Raw genomic sequence first — 10,412 nt, forward strand, 5'->3', positions numbered from 1 at the left:
CGATGTTCCCTGGCCCAGGTCCTTACCAGGGTCTCCTGGAGGCTGCTGAGCACCGCTTGCTCCCTGACAGCCCTCTCCTTGTCCCGTAGGATTACATCACCAAGATGGATCCTGCTTCCACGCTGGGGCTCAGCACCGAGTCTGTCTATGGCTACAGCATCAGCCACATCAAGCGGATCCTGGACACAGAGCCACCAGAGCTGCCGCTGTGCCGCCGGGGCCTGACCAGCATCGTCGTGACGCTCAAAGGTCAGTGTGGCAGAGACGCTCCGTCACTGTCCCACCTTCCCTCTGTCTCATGGTGCCGTGGGGGGTGAGCAGAACCCTCAGCCCTCCCCTGCCTGCAGGCTTGAAGGAGAAGTGCGTGGACAGCCTGGTGTTCGAGACACTCATCCCCAAGCCCATGATGCAGCATTACATCAGCCTCCTGCTGAAGCACCGGCGGCTCATCCTCTCAGGACCCAGCGGTACTGGCAAGACCTACCTGACCAACCGCCTGGCTGAGTACCTGGTAGAGCGCTCGGGTCGGGACGTCACCGAGGGCATCGTCAGCACCTTCAACATGCACCAGCAGTCCTGCAAGGTGAGGGTGTGCAGCAGCCAGAGCCGTCCCTGTTGGCACTGGTGCTGCGTTCCCCGTTGGCAGCCATACCGTGGTCCCACATGTGACACCCGGCCCGTTTATTGCAGGACCTGCAGCTGTACCTCTCCAACCTGGCCAACCAGATCGACAGGGAGACGGGCATGGCAGATGTGCCACTGGTGATCCTCCTGGACGACCTCAGCGAGGCAGGCTCCATCAGCGAGCTCGTCAACGGTGCACTCACCTGCAAGTACCACAAATGGTGAGAGCCCCACTGCACCCTCTTCCAGCGCAGGCTCCTGCGCACACGCATGCTCCCCTCTGCTCTCTGGGCTCGTGGAGATGAGGATGCACGGCTGCGTATGTCTGCTGTGCTCAGAGCAGCTCTGCCATGGGTGGGGAATGATGCAGGGTGCTTTTTCTCATGAATCCTCTCTCTCTCTCTCACTTCCTCAGCCCCTACATCATTGGGACCACCAACCAGCCTGTGAAGATGACCCCAAACCATGGCCTCCATCTCAGCTTCAGGTGGGGATCATGCATCCCTGGGGACCATCCTCGTGGGGTTGGAGGGGGCAGGGGCCATCACTCCTGCCCCTGGGGAGTCTTGGGGGAAAACATCCTGTGATTTGAGACCGTGGTGAGGACCAAGCCCCAGGCCTGTCTCTGACATCCCAGAAGGACCTGAAGCCCCAACCTCGGGCACATGCGATGTGGTCATGCTAGGAGGTCCCCTGAGGGTGCTGGGGAGCAGGGCAGCTTGTGTGGGGACCCAGCCCTGAACACCTGAGCCTTCCCCCTAGGATGCTGACCTTCTCAAACAACGTGGAGCCAGCCAACGGCTTCCTGGTGCGCTACCTGCGGCGGAAGCTGCTGGAGTCGGACACAGATGTCAACGCCAACAAGGAAGAGCTGCTGCGTGTGCTGGACTGGGTGCCCAAACTCTGGTACCACTTGCACACCTTCCTGGAGAAACACAGCACCTCCGACTTCCTCATCGGTACGGCCTTGCCACACACCTCCCTCCTCTACCTCTTGCTGCTGTGGGCCCCCGGGGACTGGGGCAGAACCATCCCAAAGGAGTTTTGGGGGGCTGGGCTGCTGCCTCACATCCCCCAGTCCCACACAGCCAAAAGCTGCTGGGTGATGCACACAAGTGTTGCTCTTTCCTGAGTGGCATTTGTTCCTGTGCCCTGCGGGAGCTGTCACGGTGGTGCCAGCCAAGGCTGCCTGTCTTACTGGGACCCTTCCTTGGGCACAGAGGAGCTGTGCAGGTCTCCTTTTGCCCCACCATGCTTTTTTTGGGGGGTAGATTGAATTGAGCAGCCCCACTGCTTGCCTGGGAGCTTGCTTTCTGCCTATCTGTCAGGCAGACACTGCCTGGACACTGATCCCAGGAGGTGGTTGAGCCCAGGGCCCCTGCACAGCCAGGCTTGCCCGCCCTGGTGCTGTGCTGCCACAGGGCCAGTGACTGGAGCAGAGGGACCCAGCTCCCATTTTTGCTCTCTGCCTTCCCCCGCAGGTCCCTGCTTCTTCCTGTCCTGCCCCATTGGAATTGAGGATTTCCGGACCTGGTTCATCGACCTGTGGAACAACTCCATCATCCCTTACCTGCAGGAGGGGGCAAAAGATGGGCTCAAGGTACCCAGAGCTGCCTGGCACCTGGGAATGCAAACCAGCAGTGGTTGGGGACATGCTGATGCAGCAATCTGATGGGATGGGGAGAAGGGAGGCGCTGGGATTTTGGGCACAGGTGGCATTGCTGTCAGTCGCTGCCCTGTGGCCACAGTGGGACGCAGCACTGTGCTGGGGGGCTCTGGCACATGCTGAACAGATTGCTGCTGCTTGTTCCCTGCCTGCAGGTCCACGGGCAGAAAGCAGCCTGGGAGGACCCTGTGGAGTGGGTGCGGGACACCCTGCCCTGGCCGTCAGCACAGCAGGACCAGTCCAAGCTGTACCACCTGCCCCCACCCACCATCGGGCCCCACAGCACTGTTTCCCCTCCCGAGGAGCGCACCGTCAAAGACACGACGCCCAGCTCCCTGGACGCAGACCCTCTGGTACGGCCCTGCCGCGCCGGGCACTGGGAGGCGGGCTGGGTGGTGCTAGTGGAGAGCAAGGTGGAGCTTTGCTTTCTTAGTTTTTTTTTTTTTTTGGTGTAAAAAGCCCGATTTGGGGATGCAGAAACATTCTGTGCCCCTGGGAGGAGCGGTGGGTGTGGGGTGATGGCACCAGCAGGCAGGCTGCATGCCGAGGCACATTGTGATGTGCCAGTGATCGGGTGCTCCACGAGGCATCGTGCCCACACGCGCAGGCACACACAGGCTGGGGCTTACACGTGTGTGTCCCCCGGGAGGCTGTGAGCAGGCACAGGCTCCATGTGATGATGCCAGACGATGGGCCAGGGCCTGTCCCGCTGCACTGCCTTGGCATGCTCAGCCTTGAGCATCCCAGCTGTGTCCAAAGCCAGATCCCAGTGATGGGGATTTGCAGCATCTCTGGGCTTTGCTTTACCTTCTAAGGAGCTTCTTGGGGTGGCTGGTTTGTACAAGAGGGCAAGGAGGGCCTGGTGGCCTTGGCTTCCCCAGGGCACCCACGGACCTCTCGGGCTTGGTGCCATGCTCCTCTCCCCGCAGATGGCCATGCTGCTGAAGCTTCAGGAAGCCGCCAACTACATTGAGTCTCCAGACCGTGAGACCATGGTGGATCCAGACCTGCAGTCGACTCTGTGAGGCCCGGACATGCCGGCCCAGGCGGAGGGAGCCACGGCCAGCCACTGCTCCCACCGGGCTGCTCTCCTTTCCCTTTGGTATCCTGGAGCGCAGGGCTGGCGAGTGAGCAGAGAGGACTGGGGCTCCAGCGTGTCCTGGCAGAGCATGGGGAAGCTCAGCTCATCCATGGGAGAGCACGAGGTGCCATCTCCCCTCCCAACCCTGGGGGTAGGAGAATCCTGGTTTCTCTTGGGTTTTTTTTGGGTTTTTTTTTTTTTTTATTTTTTTTCTGTCTCTATTTCAAACTCTTGGGCTTTGGGGCCAGGGCGACCAATGTGGCTGAGCCCCCGCTCCCAGGAGCCGCAGGAAGGCCCCTGCCTGGGGCAGGGACCCCGTGGGAGCCACCTGGGCCAAAGCTGGGGGGTGCAGAGGTGTGTGGCCACAGGACAAGAGCGCAGGCGTAGGGTCTCCAGCCCCCTCTCCACCCAGCCAGGCGTAGCCGAGGGCAGGCGCTGAGGGAGCCGCTGCTGCAGGAAGCACTGGCTGAGGAGGAGCTCTTGCTGCTGTCTTAGTACGTTCCCTGTTTCACCTGCATGGCAGTCGCTGTGACCAGGACAGCCCAATAAACCCTGCTTTGGTTATTTTATTTTGTTCCCCCCTCCCATTTTCCTTTGGCCAAATCCAGACTTCACTTTGGTCCCTTTTTTTTTTTGTTCTGGTTCTTTGCTCTCCTGCCCTGGAGCCCACGGCCCAGTGCTCACTGCTTCCCTCTAAGCAGCTCCCTTTCCCTTTGGTTTCTTTTGCAGCTGTTAGTTCCACCACTCAAACAACCTCTGTCATGAAACTGGTGCTCACTGGACGATCTCCAGTCCCTGAACCCATCCCCTGGGGCCTCACAGCTTGACTGAGATGGGACTTGGCAGCTCGTGGCAGCGGGATGCTCCTGGAGCAGCCCCTTGCCTGGCGGCTCCCCTCTCCCCAAAAGCACAAGGCAGAGCCTGGCCCTGGGGCCGGGGTCTCTCACCAGGTCAGGCTGCCACGGGGCATCCCCTCCCCAAGGCCTGGGCAGGGAGAGGGTGCTGCTGCCCCATCCCCGTCCCCTCAGCACTGCCCCATGTGTCTTGGGGGTGCTGGTTGGGGAGCCATGCCCCTGGCTCCCCAAGGCCCTGTGCCTTCCTGCACCCTCTGGCCTGGCAGGGTGTCGCTGTGCCCCATGTCAGTGCTCGGGGGACGCCGAGGGCTGCCTCGTGTCCCCTTGGCCCTACCGTGGCAATGTCACAGGTGAGGCACCTGGCACGTGTGAAAATCACTTACATCACACGGAGGGGATGAGCTCCGGTGCTGCCACGCTGCCTTAATCCCCGGCTGTGCGGGAAGGGGGCATGGGGAGCTCGGGCTGGTGCTGTCACAGCCCGCTCTGGCTGCGGTGTCCTATGACTGTCCCCAAAGCCAGCTTGTCTGGGATGGGACAGGGGTGCTGGCGCTGGCCTGGGGCTGCTGCCTTCAGCGCTCTGCACCTGCCTGCCCCCGGGCATGGCTGCAGGGTGCTCTGCCAGGCCAGCACCTCCCTCCTTGAGCCCAGCCGGGCTCTGCACCCCCTGCTCCTCTCCCCGGCAGTCCGGCTCAGCTCCCGCGCTCAGCTGGGGCCCTGGAAAGCCTTTTGGGGAGAGGTGACCCCAGGACCAGGTCTGCCAAGCCCATCCTGTCCCCGAGCCCTGCTAGGCTGGGGCCGGGGCAGCCTCAGCCCCTTGCCGTGCCACGGCTGGCGTGGCTTTCAGGGACCCCTCACAACCCCGCAGAACAGGCACCTCCGGGGCCCGGCCCTGCTGCCGGCGCTGCTTGGAGGCAGCCGCCACCTCTGCCCTTGGTGCTCTCTTGCCTTGCTGCCCGGCACGTCCCGGCCGCGGCACCTGCGCCCCATGGTGCTCACTTCTCCGTCTGTCCGACAGCCTCCCTGCCGCCTCCCCACTGCCACCCGGGGCCGGCCAGCCCGGACCCTTTGCACAGGGATCTTCCTCCCCACGCTGGCTTGGACGCTAGGGCTTTCTCTTCGCCTTCTCTTGTGTTGCCACCATCGGCTAAGGACTCGCTGTAAATAGATCTGTAGTCAAACGCCCTGCGTGAGTTGGTGGGGCCTGGCCCTGCGCCTCTTTCCTCCTGTTTTTATTTCTTTTTTTGTTTTGTTTTGTTTTGTTTTGTTTTTTTTTTTTGTACTCTGTGATAACTGTGCTGTGCTGACTTCTTTTCTGATTGTACGAGACACTGGCTCAGCAGCCGCTCGAGGCCAGCGGTGGGGACCCGGCTCTCCCCTCCAGCCCCTCTCACCCTCCTCGGGGCTCCCGTGCCCAGGGCAGGAAAGGGCACGATGGCACCTTTGGGGGCTGCCCCGTGCCTGGGAAATGCTGTGCCCCGGTGCCTTGAGGAGTCTCAGGGGTAGAGGGGGCTTGTGCACCCTCTCGCTTTGCACAGCCTCCAGGGGCAGCCTTGGCAGGCCTGGCTTGCTTTTCTGACACTCCCAGGGAGCCACTAAAACGTCAACCAAACCATCCCCGGCACCAGCTTGCCCGGGGCTGGGCTGCTGGGTGTCCCCCCACCCTCTATCCTGCAGGTTTGCTCCATCCTTCCCCAGTGTGGGGCTGCCTGCTGCCCAGTAACCTCAGCTGGGGTGTGCTGGAGGCGAATGGCACACTGTGGTGTAAATCAGGAGGAATCCCTGTGGGGAATGGGGAGGGCGAGGGCGATGCTAGCAGGTGTGCCCTGGGGCAGTGGGGACTTTTGCTGGGCTTACTGGGCTGGAGGGGTTGGGCCCTGAGGGATTCCTCCTGGCTTACACTGGGCACCCCGTGTCCCCAAGCGTGGCAGCTCTCTGGGGCGGCCAGGGACTGAGCATCCCCCAGGGCTGCCCGTGGCTGTGGGCTGAGCCCCTCTGTCCCCAGGGGGACGGGTCCAAGGATTGCACTAACTCATCCCTTTGCCATCCCCGAAGGTGCCTGTCCCCCCCCCACGGGAGCGGGTCACCTCCAAGGGTGCCCATCACACCCAAAGGTGCCTGCTGCCCCCACGGGTGCCTGGGATCCCCAAAGAAGCCCGTCACTCCCCAGGGGTGCCTGTCACTCCCCAGGGGTGCTGGTGGCCCCCAAAGGTGCCGGCGGCCCCAGGGAGCGCCAGGAGCCCTCCCGAGGGGCTGGAGCTGGGTGACGCCAGCACCTCACCCTCCTGCCCCCTCGAGCTGCTGCTGCCCAGTGGCCTGAACCTTACAATTTTAGCTTTTTTCTATTAAAAACAAACAACCTTTTTTTAATTAAATAAAATATGAAATGGACAAATTCCTGTTTTAGATGATCTGTGTAATTGACTGGGTTTTTTGTGTTTCTTAACTGCATGGTATTCCTGCCGAGGGGTTTTATAGCACTTTTTAAATTTCTCTTTAAGATTTTGGTCCAGATTTCTACTGCTCTCGCCTGTCTGTCTTTGCTTTTTCCTTGCATCCTCCAAGTTTGTAAACTCGTTCCATTTTATACCTGATGTTGAGACCCAACCCCATGTTGTACATAGCTGCGGGAACAATCATAGGGAACAAACACCATCTGGACTTTCCACGATTAGTTGTTTTTACTTAAAAGAAATTTTAAAAGAAGTATAAAAGGAAGCCAGGAAGAGGCTTGAGGATATTATGAAAGACAGAAACAAATCCAGCCCTGCACCAAGTCAGCTCCTGCTGCCCACGCTGCCCGCACCAACCGGCATGTCTCTTCTTAGTCGTCTGTCTAACACCGTTGGATTCAATAAAGTTATGTCCTGTACCGCCTGGCTGCTGGTCCTGTGTCTGGGAGACCGCGGGCCTGTCTCTGCGTGGGAGAGGGGTAGGATGGTCGTGCTTGTACCGCCATTAATATCCCTCTAACCTTGGTGGTCACCCTCCTGCAAAATCCGGGGAGGGTGGCATTGTAGAAACACTCCTGGTTTGAAATGTTGGCTGTTTTGCAAGATGCTGGGAGCGGTTTTAGCGCTTGGGGACCCCTCTCCAAAAGTAGTGCTCCTGTTAAGTCTGGAGCAAGCGTGCAGAAATGCTCCTGGTGTGAAATCCTGGCAGTTCTGCAAGATGCTGGGAGTGGGGGACCCCTCTCCTGAGGCAGGAGGAGCAGATCGTACCCGGAGTGTGCAGGGGGAGCAGTGGGGGGCTCAGGGTGGGTGGGCATCCCCCTGGGCCCCTTTCGCTTTGCCGGGGCTGGTCCTCATCTCCCCTTGGAAAGGGACGTGGTGGTGACAGATGCCACCCCACATCTCCAGCACAGGGGCCCAGACGTGGGACAGCGTCCCTCGAGCAGTGACGGGTGCTCTGCCCTGCGGCAGGGCGTGGGAGTGAGGACAGGGCTGCAGATACCAGCTGAGGGAAGGGAAATCCCAGTCCTCGGGGTGGCTTGAAGCTATTTTTCAGTCCAGAGAGCGATGCTGGAGCGGGGACAGATGCTCCAGGAACCATTAATTAATCACAGGATGGTGATGAGTTGTAGCAGGCTGCAGTGGCGAATGCAAGGCCAGGAGAGGGCACTTCCCATCGTCTCCCTGCTCCCGTCCAGAGGGTGAGTCCAAATACATTGATTACTTGCGGGTAACAATCCTGAACCTAAAGAGTGGGACTGGTTCTGGGGGGCCGGGGCCCCTCATCTGCAGAGGTGTGCCGTGTACATGATCCCCAGTCTGTGCTCGCTCTCTGCAGGCGGGAGCAGCAGAAGGGGGCCGTGCTGGGCGATTTCCAGCCCGACAGCCACGGCGCAGGGCTGGTGGGCCAGGGGCATCGGTCCCCAGGCACAGGGGGGGACGCAGAAGGACCAGCGAATGCTGACGCTTCAATTTCAGCTGGGCACCCGCGTTCGGGAAAACTCAGCTGTATGTTTCAAGGGTGGCAGGCGGGGGGGGGGGGGGGCATCAGTTTGGGAAAGAGCACCCATGGGCTCAGCGCTGTAGTGGGCATGTGGCCCCCCCCCATGCAGGGTCCCTTCCCCTGCCTTCAGCAGCTGGTGGGAGCTCATGGGTGTCTCGGTGGTGCAGGGTGGCTGGTGCAGGGCTGAGAAAGGGAGATGCAGGGCACCCGGGCCTCGTGCAGGGCACGGCGCCTGGCACGTGCAGCAGCACCCTGGGCTACAGCACCCAGCCGAGGCACAGGAGCACCCAGCAGCTTCCCCAGGGTGACCCACAGTCTTTGTGTCAACAGCACCTTTGGCCCCAGGGAAGTGCAGCCCTTTGTCATAGACCCACAGAATGGTTTGGGTTAGAAGGAACCTTCAAAGACCACCCAGTCCCACCCCCCTGCCCCGGGCAGGGCCCCCTTCCCCCAGCCCAGGGGGCTCCCAGCCCCGTCCAACCTGGCCTTGAACCCTTCCAGGGAGGGGGCAGCCACAGCTGCTCTGGGCACCCTGGGACAGTGTCTCACCGCCCTCATTGTGCAACATTTCTTCTTGTCCAATCCAAACCCACTTTAAAACTGGTGCCCCTTGTCCTGTCAAAGTAAAAAGTCTCACTTTGTCTTTCCTATAAGCGCTCTTTATATATGGAAAGGCTACAATAAGGTCTCCCCGGAGCCTTCTCTTCTCCAGGCTGAACCCCCACAACTCTCTCAGCCCGGCCTCCCAGGGGAGCTGCTCCAGCCCCCCCAGCATCTTCGGGGCCTCCTCTGGCCCCACTCGAGCAGCTCCGTGTCCTTCTGCTGTTGGGGGCCCCCGAGCTGGCCCCAGCACTGCAGGGGGGTCTCCCCAGAGCGGAGCAGAGGGGGAGAATCCCCTCCCTGGCCCTGCTGCCCCCCCTGCTCTGGCTGCAGCCCAGGGCACGGGTGGGTTCTGGGCTGTGAGCGCACGGGGCTGGCTCCTGTCCAAATTGTCACCCACCAGTAGCCCCAAGTCCTTCTCCACAGGGCTGCTCTCCATCCACCCATCCATCCATCCATCCATCCATCCATCCATCCATCCATCCATCCATCCATCCATCCATCCATCCATCCCCCAGTTTATTCTGACAGCGGGGATTGCCCCAATCCATGTGCAGGACCTTGCACTTGGCCTTGCTGAACTTCATGAACTTTGCATGAGCCCACTGCTCCAGCCTGTCATGGTCCCTCCGGATGGCATCCCTTCCCTCAAGCATATTGGCTGCACCACTCAGCTCGGTGTCATCCACAGACTTGCTGAGGGTGCACTTGATTGCATTATGTCATTGATGAGAACATTAAATAATATTCGTCCCTGAAGGACACCACTCGTTACTGGTTTCCATTTGGACATTGAGACAGTGACTGTAACAATTTGGACATGGCCATCCAGTCAGGTCCTTAGCCACTGAACGATCCACCCGTCAAACCCTTATCTCCAATTTAGAGGCAATCCCATTTTTGGGGTTATGGGTGAGGTGTCACAGCCAGATTGCACCCAGGGGTGCTCCCAGGGTATGCAGTGGCTTCAGGTAATGCAGCTCCCAGCTGGGCCGGGACCCCGGGACCCCCCTCCCTGATCCGGGCACTATGTCTGGTGTGTGTGAACCCCCCCCCGGCCCCACCTCCCCATCCCTCCAGCGCCATGGGGCTGGCCCACGCCCACCACCTCCTCCAGCTGGAACAGCCTCTGCTTGTCTTGCCAAGCACAGAAGCTGACGAATCTCTGTTTTAATTGACCTGCTCGTTAACGCCAGGGCACTGCGGTGACCTCAGTGCCATCGTGCATGGCTCTGGCTGGAGCAGCCCCTCACCTCCCAGTGTGGCCTGGGCGTCCCGGCTGCAGCGCTGGGACGCGGGCGCCAGCGGAGTGGAAGCGGCAGACCTCCAGCTGGATTTGGGGTGAGCTTCACGGTCCCTGTCCGCGGGTCATCTGCGGGGAGCATGGGGTGCCCCAGGGTCCCCCTCCCCATTTAAGACCCTGCTGATGGGGATGGGGAACCCCCCCAGCCCCTACCGCTGCCCTGAGCTCCCCGCCTGGGCTCCTCACTTGAATCCCATCAGCTTTTTCTTGCTGTTTTGGCCCCAAAGCCAAAGCCGGGGTCCCCCTGGATCCGGGGGTGTCTGGGTGGGGGTCCCGCTGTCCTGTGGCTGCAGCCAGGACCCTGCTGGGGTGGGTGTCTCGGTGGCCGGT

The 10,412-nt window shown here is 60.8% G+C and overlaps 1 protein-coding gene across 1 annotated transcript in view; it reads left to right on the top strand.

Moving 5' to 3' along the window:
* The window catches only part of NAV1 (neuron navigator 1), a 59,361-nt gene extending 52,263 nt beyond the window's left edge, over nt 1-7,098 (top strand). Inside the window, 8 exon segments of the mRNA XM_033001966.2 lie at nt 90-249; nt 348-583; nt 691-845; nt 1,040-1,111; nt 1,387-1,583; nt 2,106-2,224; nt 2,446-2,643; nt 3,220-7,098. Coding sequence (XP_032857857.2) covers nt 90-249; nt 348-583; nt 691-845; nt 1,040-1,111; nt 1,387-1,583; nt 2,106-2,224; nt 2,446-2,643; nt 3,220-3,315 — 1,233 coding nt within the window. The 3' untranslated portion in view covers nt 3,316-7,098.
* The last annotated feature ends 3,314 nt before the right edge of the window (nt 7,099-10,412 follow it).

This window comes from Tyto alba, unplaced genomic scaffold (assembly GCF_018691265.1).
Source record: "Tyto alba isolate M040663 unplaced genomic scaffold, T.alba_DEE_v4.0 Super-Scaffold_30, whole genome shotgun sequence".
NCBI lineage: Eukaryota > Metazoa > Chordata > Aves > Strigiformes > Tytonidae > Tyto > Tyto alba.